General features: G+C 42.3%; 1 protein-coding gene and 1 long non-coding RNA gene across 3 annotated transcripts in view; one reads left to right on the plus strand and one right to left on the minus strand.

Moving 5' to 3' along the window:
* On the plus strand, positions 1-6009 carry LOC131131603 (uncharacterized). Of its 2 annotated transcripts, none has more exons than XR_009130213.1 (4): positions 1-110; positions 539-673; positions 1342-1440; positions 5576-6009. It is a non-coding gene; the product is annotated as an uncharacterized LOC131131603 (long non-coding RNA). The 2 variants fall into 2 exon arrangements; XR_009130212.1 differs by lacking the exon at positions 5576-6009 and adding an exon at positions 5068-5106.
* Positions 4236-12334, minus strand: part of LOC131131602 (SITS-binding protein-like) — a 27750-nt gene continuing 19651 nt past the window's right edge. The window contains exons 7-10 of the mRNA XM_058076446.1: positions 12163-12299; positions 10652-10773; positions 6660-6839; positions 4236-6584 (exon numbers count right to left, since the gene is read on the minus strand). Of these exons, the coding sequence (XP_057932429.1) occupies positions 6411-6584; positions 6660-6839; positions 10652-10773; positions 12163-12299 (613 nt within the window). The 3' untranslated portion in view covers positions 4236-6410. The remainder of the gene's footprint in view (positions 6585-6659; positions 6840-10651; positions 10774-12162; positions 12300-12334) is intronic.

Below are 12334 nucleotides of genomic sequence, written 5' to 3' on the forward strand. Positions count from 1 at the left end.
ATTAGCTTCTTGTTCACTGCTAATAAACAAAAGAAGAAGCAGCAGCTAATCTTAGAACTTCGACAGTGTTTCATGTGTGAGAAACCGTTAATGCCTGCTGAGAACTGAAGGTAATTACAACCCTAATATATAATTATAATAATGGTGAGCAAATAAAGTTGTCTACTTCGGATTTCAATTAATGCTGACTATTTTGGGTAGCCTAGCTCCGCGATAAACGAGGGAACACTGGACACAATAGACCTATTTTTATCTAATATTGTTCACATATCTTTGTGAGCACATCTCATTTGCTGAGATAATCCATCCACCTCACCATATGGCATATAAAGATGGTAATTAAACAGCATGATTATTGCACAGGTGTTGATTGGGTGGCCAAGATAAAAGGCCAGTTTCATTACACAGCATGTCACAGATGTTGTGGGGGTGTGCGCCACAGCTGTCGCAGGTTCACTTCCCTACCATAAGCCGTCTTGAAAGGCGTTTCAGAGAATTTGGCAGCACATCCAACCCGCCTCACAATCTCAAACCGCAGGTAACCACACCGACCCAGGACCACCGGATCCAGCATCTTCACCTCCAAAATCCTCTTGATCAGCCACCTGGACAGCTACTGCAAAAAATCAATCAGCAAAAAAAAAAGGCTCACCTCTCAATCCGTGTGGAAGTGGTAAGTTTTTGGTTCTTACTTTGTCTGCCATTCCTACTTAAAACCCTTAAGTTTAGAATAAGTAAGGTGGAGAGGGTGGCCCGGTAGCCTTGCGTGGGTTTTCTCCGGGCACTCCGGTTTCTTCCCACATTCCAAAAAAACCATGCTAGGTTAATTGGTGACTCCAAATTGTCTGGTATGAATGTGAGTGTGAATGGTTGTTTGTCTATATGTGCCCTGTGATTGGCTGGCCACCAGTCCAGGGTGTACCCCGCCTCTCGCCCGAAGACAGCTGGGATAGACTCCAGCACCTCCCGCGACCCTCGTGAGGAAAAGCAGTAGAAAATGAATGAATGAATATATTTATAAAATATATATATTATATAGGGTAACACAATTTCCCACAAAATTGAATATATATATATATATATAGTTCCATACCCGACCAAAATTTTTGACTTTCCCACAAAAAAAAAAAAAAAAAAAAAAAAATATATATATATATATATATAATTGGTACCCGACCAAAATACACATTTTGGAACTAATTACCTCTGATAAACGACTGTACTTCCTGGTTTTTGTTCCTAAAGGTTATCTACAAGCTCAAACTCCATTAATTTACTTATACCTGTTTTTTCCATCTTGTGTTTCTTCATTGATTGCTTGTTCCCCCCTCCCACCCCAAGAGCAATCTCCCTCTTGCAGCGAAAGGCCACCCATCACATGGTTGGGCTCAAGTGGACAGCACCAAGGAGCCTGTTTCCGTTTGAGATGCTATTAATAAGGTAGCTTCACACACTCACTCACTCACATCGAAGGAAGACGTTTAAAGGTGTCGCAAGGTGACACATTTCCAAGGAGGGCAACAGGCAGGAAGCGATTACATGTGACAGTTGTCTCTGGAGCTTCTGGCCCCCACGTGGCCAGGCGCCTTTTCGCTCTTTCTCTCTGCCACACACACACACACACACATGCCCTGATGTCACCCTGGCCTGGGCTTCCGATAGCAGGCTAACATTTCAAGACTGCATTCTTGAGGTCTGCTTACTTCTCACTTACTCTGCAAGACTTCTGTTTGGCCAATTGAGAAAGCAAAAAAAATAAATAAAAATGGGACACACTTTGAAAAAATATTTGTTTCAGCTCAGGTATTTGATGAGTATTAGTAAATATGAACAGAATAGACATCACCAAGCAAAACACAATATATTGAGACAATATCCTTGCATCATTAAGGGTGGGCAGATATTGTTACATTGTTGATATTATACTGCATTTTGTTGTGTTGCTTGCACAAAAGTTTTTTGCACTATTAACTTTATTTAGTGCAAAAAAAACAGTGTTTAATTAAAGGCAATCATTGTTTTATTTTCTTGATATTGTTATTAATATTTTTTTTTCTGTTTGCTTTAATCCATTTTCAATACTGCTTATCCTCACTACGGTCACAGGGGTATTTTTGTCCCATTTTCAAGGGCCATAACATGCAAAAACTCAAAATTGTAATATTTCAGTGGACTCTAACACAAGCCCCTGATTGTAATTATGATCAACAAATTATTGGCACCATAACAAAATAATTTAAATGGGACCTTTTATGCTCATTTTTCAACCCTTTGTATTGAGTTGTGGACTCCTATAGAGCAGCTACCCACAATAACCCACACAGAAAACTTTTTAGATTATTTTCTTGATATTGTTATGAATACATTTTTTTTTCAGTTTGCTTTAATCCATTTTCAATACCGCTTGTCCTCACTACGGTCACAGGGGTATTTTTGTCCCATTTTCAAGGGCCGTAACATGCAAAAACTCAAAATGTTAATATTTCAGTGGACTCCAAAACAAGCCCCTGATTGTAATTATGATCAAGAAATTGGCACCATAACAAAATAATTCAAACACCCATTTAACATTCAAATTGAGTTGTGGACTCCTATAGAGCAGCTACCTACAATAACCCACACAAAAAACTCTTTAGATTTTGCAGAATCTGCATTTATTCCACCCAAAGTGCTTCCCAACTACGAACGAACCCCACTTGGGTGGATGTAGGAGTTGATAACGAATGAATAAAGTCTTTGGAGAGCTAATTGAAAAGTGTTTAGGGGCGACTGGCAGCTTATGGAGACCCCTGTGTTTACCTGCTATCAGATCGATACCAAAAATTTGCTGTATCGCCCACCACTACCGATTGCACACCCAATTGGCAAGCTGGAGAAGCCACCGGCTCAAGAGCAGACCCTGAAACTTAAAGCCTTGACTTGCACTTTCTAAAAGTAGACTCTAAGATCCGCAGGCTCCGCTTGTCACCGGCTTAACTCATGGGCTACTTTGCTCCCTCAAAAGAAAAGGCTCGTGTTTTCAGCGCACGATGCAGACATTCCTGTCAAGTGTAAAACGCATCACAATTGCCGCGAGTGTTTCTAATTGGGTTCAATGTTGATAGTTACACGTTGAAATGTACGTTTATGGCGTTCCATGCGGCATGCAGTCACTCTCGACAGCATGTCTTGTGGATTTGGTGAGACTGAAGCGACATGTACGTACTTCCAGATTTTGAAAAAGCGTCTTCTGAATCCAAGCGATTAAAAGCAGGGTGTAAATGGAGAGCGTGAGCTTGTTTTTTTGGCATGGAGGTAACCACGCATGACTCCGGCCAGCTGCACCTGTCTTAATGTGGGAGAGGAGCGAGGCCCCTGTGGGCCCCCGAGGTGGATCTCAGCCAGGACGAGGGGCTCAGTGGAGATTGGGGTGAATGTGACGACCATAAAAGAATCCGTTCCTACCTAGTGCTTCCTTTACTATAAATAACCTTGATTTGGATTACATGGAATTAGATCTCGGATACGATGTGGATAATGTGGCCTTGTTGACTCGAGAACAGAAAAGAGCGTTCAAATATGCTTACAGGTTACTTTTATTATTTAATCAAACCCCTTTTCTATTTGACATCAAATGCTAATACATGTACAGTAAACCTCGGATATATCGGACTCGGATATATCGGAAATTCGCTCACAACGGACAGATAAAAAAGAACCGATTTTTCTGTAATGCATTTCCAATGAAAATTCATTGCATATATCGGATTCTTTATAACGGATTTCGCCTATTTCGGACAAAATCTCCAGTCCCGTTCCAATGCATTTCCATTAAATTTCCCTGGCATATATCGGATGGCCGCATCGTGGCGCTCCGATTCGCCGAATCGTGACAGGCCGCTATACGACGTCATTTGCAGCGTTTGCAGCGTTGCCTGCGCGTCCAGGTACATTGGAAACATAGTCAAGGAAGTGCTTTTTTATAACGGATAAAATCCCATTTACGCATATACCGGATATAAATCCGATATATGCGTAAAACGGACATTTTCCGGTATACGCATATAACGGATTTCGCTTATATCGGACAAAACCAGTGGGAACAATTGAATCCGATATATCCGAGGTTTACTGTATTTGCTTTATCCCAGAGTCGTAGGAAGTGATGATGGATGGAAAAATGGAAAATGGCTGAATAAATGGATATTGTCCACTAAGTCAATGCATCCACTGGAAGACTTAAGGTAGTAAGAAAATGTAAACTTTATTTGCAAATTAGTCATTCTAGGTTCTCTGATTTACAGAAGAGAGAGGAAAAAACAATAATAATGGCACAGTCATCGTAATATATACATTGCTGATACTGCAATAATGCAGGCACTCGTGTTGTCCAGATTAAATTACACCACACGCGGCATCGTCTGATCAGTCTCTAGAACAATTAACAAAGCAATTTCCTGCAATTGAACATACCGCAGCATGTCTGCATTAGCGTGGGAACTATTAAAGCTCCTCAGGTGAATGGCTCGGGGTCGGGAAATCACAGTTTGTCCTTTTGTACATTCAGCATTAGGAGAGGTTAAGACATCAATGTGTTGTACTAAGACATTTGGTGATTGGATAAGCCTCAGCAGACCTGAGCGTCGATACAGTAAACGTTACTTGCAGAAAATGTAAAGCATTCACTCCGTCTGTATCATCACCGTTGATAAACTAAAGGAAAAATAATAATAATTTCAACAAAATCCATAAGAATAGTATCCATAAAATATATATCAGGCATTGTGCAAATGGTTAATTTGAATTGAATTGCAATTGAATTAAACAAGAGTCTCAGTTATCATAATCATTTACATCATAGCCATTAAGTATTAAGTCCCGGTGTCAATATCAATGGATATGATTTCAAGGGTAGTTCAATACATCAGTGTCGGTAAAAGTACATTCTAATATAGAGCAGTGCACACTTGATGAAACTACATGACTGCATGATGGACAGCATGATAGAAAACAGTGTTGATAATTACAATTTACATCCATTTATGTAGTATACAATTATAATGCAATACTATCCTGCTATGACCACAGTAATTCACGTAGAGGAGAATTATGGTATGCCGGAAGGAAGCAGTGGACAGTGGATCCCCCAACATTCATGACCCAAAAATGATCTGATTCCTGGACCAAAATTTGGATTGAGTATCATCAGAACCGTGAGTTCATATTTGGCATTTGACATTTTGCATATTTTTTCATCAAACATTGACATTTGACACCTTTTTCGGGGGTCCTTGAATGCACCACAGTGCTGTAAAACGCAAAAGTCAGTTTGAGGTGCACCTTCCATGATCATTCAATAGTGGTGAGTACCTTACAGGGATCTTAGTGTAGTTCTAAACCACTGCAAACCAGAGCACAAATCATGTAAACATCATAAAAATCAGTATTATTATAATAGCAGAATATTTGGTTCTAGCTCTTGTGTACTTTTTTTTTTTGCATGTACTGTATATAATATTTATAAGACTGTGTTTCCCCTGTTTCAGTTCTCGAAGTTAATGAAGAAAATTGACATTCAATATGTGGTCTTTTTCAGAATCGGTAAGCGGTAAGAGAGGATTTAAGTTGAAGCAGGAAATCACAACATCAGGAGACGACTACAAGAAGCCCTCGCTACAGCAGGTTATTATAACAAGGTAAAAACCAAGCAGATATATTCAAAAGTATCAGTGGCATCACGTGGCCTACAGTACTACGGGACATTCACATGTCAACAAAGGTGGCACGCTGATAAAATTAAGTTGAATAAGTGCTAAGGGGTGATAATGGAAAAATCAGTTTATACGTCTATTGTTTAAAAGAACTTCCTGTATATCTTGTGAACTGATGGACCGCAGTGCCATTTTTTATGAGGTACATTCATAAAAACATCAGCCCTCTGGCCTAATAAGTTCAAGTAGAAGCCATATTTTTTAATGTGTGAACAAGGTACCCAAAGCGTGTCTCCGTATGGAGCTAAATTTCCCTCAATAAAGCCCCTTTCGACACCGTTTCATTTCCATTTGGTCTTTTTGAGAGATTGATATTCATTTTAAGTAACAGTGGGCTCGTCCTTATTAACAGACACAGCAGCAGCAGCAGCGAATAACTTTTTAAAGACTTGTAGAAACGCAAAAAAAAAGGTATGTAAATGCACAGATTACATACAAAAATGCAAAACAACACCAACAAAAGTCCAGTCCAGATATTTCAAAATCAGCCAAGAGGTAAAACATTGTTTAAAAAAAGTAAGAAAAATAGTGACAAAAGAAAAGAAAGTAATTATACAGTAAAGTGCAAGTAAAAAATATATCTTTCTACATGAGAAGACTCAAGACAAAGCCATGAGGGGTAATGGTCTTTTTGTGGAAAAGTGCAAGTTTTGGAGACACTCATCTTCGCCGTAAGAAAACACCCACCGCCTCCAAGGGCACGGGGTAGTCCTGTAGGAACGTCCCTCCATCGAACACTTTAGCGTTCTGGCTGTCTTGCCACTGGAAGCCCCCGTCAGGTAAATAAATGTCCCTCCTCACTGCTCCCTTCTCCACCACCGGTGCCACCAGAACCTAAAAACAGACAAACCCAATCACACACACACACCGAAAGCTCGCAAAACAACAATCCCCCCACTATGACGTCACCTCGTCTCCAATGAGGAACTGGTCATCGATAGTGAAGGTTATGGGGTCATCGGGACTGAGCCACCACATGGGCCGGTAGATGGGGCTTCCTGTCGCCTGCCACTCCTCTGCATACTTCTCTATCAGTGGTACCACATCCCTCTGATGCTTTGTTATGTATATCCGAGTTAAATTTAGCACCTGTGAGTCAGCGGAAGAACAGAGGAGCTCATGTTAATGTTTACAGACAGAAAACAACACGTTTTTAAGGTGAAAAAACATAACAGGCGCCAACGTCTTATGTCGGTGGCAAGATTTATAGTATCATTTCATTTGCATGTCATTGTCAACAGAAATGCTCTGACATTTTGAAACTCGAGGATTAGAACACAGATACACAAAATATCCAGGAAGAGTCTGTGAGGCATCCGAACCAGATTATCAAGCCGCGTCATCTGACTCCGATCCATGCGGAGGAGTAGCGGTCTCTCCCAGATGACGGTGCTTCTTACCTTATCTCTAAGAGAGAGCCCAGCCACCCTGTGGAGGAAACTCATTTCAGCCGCTAGGACCCGCAATCTTGTCCTTTCAGTCACTACCCACGACCATGACCATGACCACCACAACGGACCGATGTAGAGACCGCATCACTACAGATGCTGCACCAATTCGCCTGTTGATCTCACATTCAAGCCTTCCCTCACTTGTAAACAAGACCCCGAGGTACTCATCCCTGACTCGGAGATGGTCGCCACCCTTTTCCGGGTGAGAACGAGAACATGGACTCAGATTTAGAGGTGCTGATTCTCATCCTGTGAACCAATCCAGTGAGAGTTGAAGGTCACGGCTCAATAAACCCAGGAGGACCACATCATCTACAAAAAGCAGAGACCCAATCCAGCAGCCATGAAACCAGTACCCCTCAACACCTTGGCTGCACCTAGAAATTCTAACCATAAAAGTAATGAACTGAATCGTGACAAAGGGCAGCTCTGGCGGAGTCAGGAAACGGGTCACTGGAAACGGGTCAGACGAATTACCGGCATTGCGAACCAAACTCTGACACCAGTCATAGTACAGGGAACGAACAACCTGAATTAGATGGTCCGATATCCCATACTCTCGGAGGAACACGGTCTTCTCCAGGTCCACAAAACACATGTTGGGCAAACCCCTATGCACCCTCAAGGACCCTGAGTGTAGAGCTGTTCCACAGTTCAACGATCAGGTCAAAAACAACAACACTCCTCCTGAATCCGGGTTTCAACTATTTCTTTACGTCTCGTGTTTGATTTTGTGAATGAAACCTTGAACGGGATTCTGTAGACCTGTCAGCAGGTTTCTGTCAGAAAATGGAAATACAGTAAACCTCGGATATATCGGATTCAATTGTTCCCACTGGTTTTGTCCGATATAAGCGAAATCCGTAAATATATGCGTATACCGGAAAATGTCCGTTTTACGCATATATCGGATTTATATCCGGTATATGCGTAAATGGGATTTTATCCGTTATAAAAAGGCACTTCCTTGACTATGTTTCCAATGTACCTGGATGCGCAGGCAACGCTGCAAACACTGCAAATGACGTCGTATAGCGGCCTGTCACGATTCGGCGAATCGGAGCGCCACGATGCGGCCATCCGATATATGCCAGGGAAATTTAATGGAAATGCATTGGAACGGGACTGGAGATTTTGTCCGAAATAGGCGAAATCCGTTATAAAAAATCCGATATATGCAATGAATTTTTATTGGAAATGCATTACAGAAAAATCGGTTCTTTTTTTATCTGTCCATTGTGAGTGAATTTCCGATATATCCAAGTCCGATATATCCGAGGTTTACTGTACTTTAGAATACATTTCACCCTTACAGTTTTTTCTCTTTGGTTAAAAAAATTGCGAAATATGCAGAAAAGCAATGATGTCATGATGTTAGGTTACAGCTAATCACAATATCCGGACTTGGTGGTTTTGGCAAGGTCCACGTTGTTCACGTTGTCTCCATCCGATTAATCAGTGCTTCTCTATGTGACACTTTAGTCAATATTGATTGATTAATCTGTACAAAACACTGTATGAATTGCTGGCACAAGCATTCTTCAAGTATAAAAAAGACATTTATAGACGTGCCAAACTTGAAGAAATTTTATAAGCAAAGTACCCCCCTGGCTCTCACTGCCCCCACCCCGCTATTAGAGAAGCAGTGATTTACACTGACATTCCTGCAAAGGTCACAGCCTCTACAGTGTGTCATGACAAAAACAAAAGCGGACATTCCTTAAAAAAACGTGTTTTCATGAGAGCATTAGCGGGAATGTGCCGGGTTTGCCTGGAGCCTTCCATAACTGAGAAGCCAGGTGGTTTGTGGTCGTATGAGCTTTTATGTTTGTCCACTTCCAGTCTTGCGACCTTCTCTGTGACACACGGAAAAGAAAGGAGTGCGAGGCTTAATCTACCGTGAAATGTCCACAAAAGGGAAAATGCATCGGTGTGGTCTCTACCAAGACGTCTTTTCTGTCTCACTTCATCTAACTTTATGAATCGAGAGCCGTGCGAGAGGCCAAAATGGAAAACACTGCTGCTGTCAAATGTCTGGCTTCCCAAAAGGTCTATTTTTATCTCTGACATTGCAACAGAAGTCACCACCAATATAATTTGCTGCCTCAAAGAGGAAAATAAATAAGTTGATTGTCACGCATGTCAAATACTCATGGAACGTTTAACTGGCACAATGAAGCCCAGTACTTTTCCAAGACTTGTCCTCAAATTCATTATCATTCCTGCTGCAGCGGCTCTCTAGAGTGCAAGAGAGCTATAAATCCAGAGCGGGGATTATAATTCAGAACAGATGGATCTCAAAACCACAGGTGATGTTGGATGGGGGGGCGAGGGGGGGGCGAGCCATCACTCCTATTGCAGCAGGAAGAGGAGGTGGGGTGTGACTTCCCTCTCTTGACAAACATCAGATTGTTGTCAGTTCAGGACCCTTGAACCCATGTCCACATTGCTAGTGATATCGATGTCCGCCGCTGGACTCGATGAGACCGCAGGACATGTTTTGTTGTCGTGCAGTGAACCGCAGGAGGAACAGAGTGGCGTAAGAGCTCTTCTGCACAGGGGGGGCAAAGTTCGAGTTTGGATATGTTTTCTCGTATCTTGCATGAATATGATCCGACAAAACAGCTCTTCTCGCTTCTTTCACTCAGTTTCACATCACATAAAGTAATCTGTGAGTTGTTGGACCGGGTCTCACATGTGGTCGTCTTTGTTGACTTAGTCATTCACTTATACCCTTGCTACCATTGGCTAAGTTAAACCAGGCAACGATGGAGGAGAGTGGAACTTTCTGCACATGTCAGTGCATCCATTTTCTAGCGCTTATCCGATGTTTCTCCCGGATCATAGTGATTCTCTCACATTATCTCTAAGGGAAAACCCAACCACCCTATGGAGAACAGTCATTTTGGCTGCTTGTATTCGTGATCTTGTCCTTTTGGTCACTACCCAAAGCTCATGACAGAAAGTGAGCTGAGGAACGGAGATCAACCGGTAAATTGAGAACTTTGACTTTTGGCTAAGCGCCACACCAATCTTCCTGTCCATATCGCATTCCATCCTTTCCTTAGGATCTCATTCCCAACCTGGTCATGACACTACACCCTATTCCAAGAAAGAACCATAGACTCTGTGCTGATTCTAATCCTATCCGCTTCACACTTGCTGTGAACCGACCCTGGTTAAAAAATCGAAACCTTGTCCACTGCCATGACAGGCAGAATGTACCATTGCACCACCAGACATAATGTGGTGAGGATCCGCATGGAAAAACAGCGGTTTGCGGCAGGGAGTCATACACAGCACATGTATGGTCGCCATTGTTGTTGTTGTTTTTTTAATAGTGTATTTAGTTTGATATATTATTTACATGTTTGAAATTTGTTGTTGCAGCAGAGTAGTTTGAATCAGTCTAGACAATGACTAATTTAGATGTAAAAACAATCTCTTTACCCGGTCCTCTCCGCAGACCCATGGTGGTGTGTGGAAGTTGATAACAGGGAGGAACGAAACAATCTCTAGCCAACGGATGAACAACTCTTCATCTGTGACCATGTCCCCAGATAGAGAGCCACCTGTATGCAGACAGAGACAGTAGGGAGATGTTCATATAATGTCATTGATTACTGTACTTTCTGGGAAATGTTTGACAGAAACACAAACATTCATTTTCTACCACTTATCCAGGTCAGGCCTAAGTTGAGTTGGAGGATATCTCAACTTAGGACTTAGGGCTTAGGACTGGTTGCCAGTCAATTACAGAACAAATAACCAATCACACCGATGGATCTTTTACATTTCCAATTAGCCCAACGTGGATATTTGTGTGAGTACACGAGGAGAACATCAAAACAGTTGTTTTGTCCACTTGTCCGGTTGCTAAATACACACAGAAAGCCGCTTATCTCCGTTTTGTTTCCAAAGTCTGGCTAACAATGTGGATTATTCAATAAGCATTTGTTTTTCTTTAAAGTACACAAACAGATTATATGACAAATATGGATTGTTAGGGCTGCACGGCGGAGGAGTGGTTAGCGAGCAAGCTTCACAAATAGGAGACCCGGGTTCAATTCGGGTACTCCGGTTTCCTACCACATTCCAAAAACATGCTAGGTTAATTGGCCACTCCAAATTGTCCATAGGTATGAATGTGAGTGTGAATGGTTGTTTGTCTATATGTGCCCTGTGATTGGCTGGCCACCAGTCCAGGGTGTACCCCGCCTCTCGCCTGAAGGCAGCTGGGATAGGCTCCAGCAACCCCCGCGACCCTTGTGAGTATAAGCAGTAGAAAATGAATGAATGAATACTGGTCATGTTACTTGGCTGCACGGTGATCAAGTGGTTAGTGCGCAGGCCACACAGCTAGGAGACCAGAGTTTGATTCCACCCTCAGCTATCTCTGCGTGGAGTTTGCATGTTCTCCCCATGCATGCGTGGGTTTTCTCCGTGTACTCCGGTTTCGTCCCACATTCCAAAAACATGCTAGGTTAATTAGCGACTCCAAATTGTCCATAGGTATGAATGTGAGTGTGAATGGTTGTTTGTCTATATGTGCCCTGTGATTGACTGGGAACCATTCCAGGGTGTACCCTGCGTCCTGCCCGAAGACAGCTGGGATAGGCTCCAGCACCCCTGCGACCCTTGTGAGGATAAGCGGTAGAAAATTAGGTCGCTCCAGTATATATGTCTGCATGACGACGGCAATTTAACTTAGTTTTTTACGAAGGTTTTCTTATGACATGTTTATTGTTTGAGACTTTCCATGTGTATGCACAGCTCATTATCAATTAAATGGCTAGTTCGGATTTTTGAAGTGAAGTTGTATGACATCCCCATCAGCAGTGTAGTGCATCAACGGTAATCATCCTCACTGAGCCCCTGGTCCCTTGTCCCCTGGTTTTCTGTCCTGCTGCCCAAGTGTGCATGGTGACAATTTTCTTAGGACCCATAAGATGCAGTATTACCTACTGCATCAGGAATGAGGAAGTTGTATCCCAGCAGAGTGTGGTGCAGCAGGGAGGGAATGATGCCCTTCAGGCCCATTAAACCCCAGTCAGACTGAAGGGGTGGCATCCTCAGAAATACCGGCTTATGACTGGACCTGACAAGCAAACAGGGTCATAATAAACTGAAACC

This window comes from Doryrhamphus excisus, chromosome 6, assembly GCF_030265055.1.
Source record: "Doryrhamphus excisus isolate RoL2022-K1 chromosome 6, RoL_Dexc_1.0, whole genome shotgun sequence".
In the NCBI taxonomy this organism is placed as follows: domain Eukaryota; kingdom Metazoa; phylum Chordata; class Actinopteri; order Syngnathiformes; family Syngnathidae; genus Doryrhamphus; species Doryrhamphus excisus.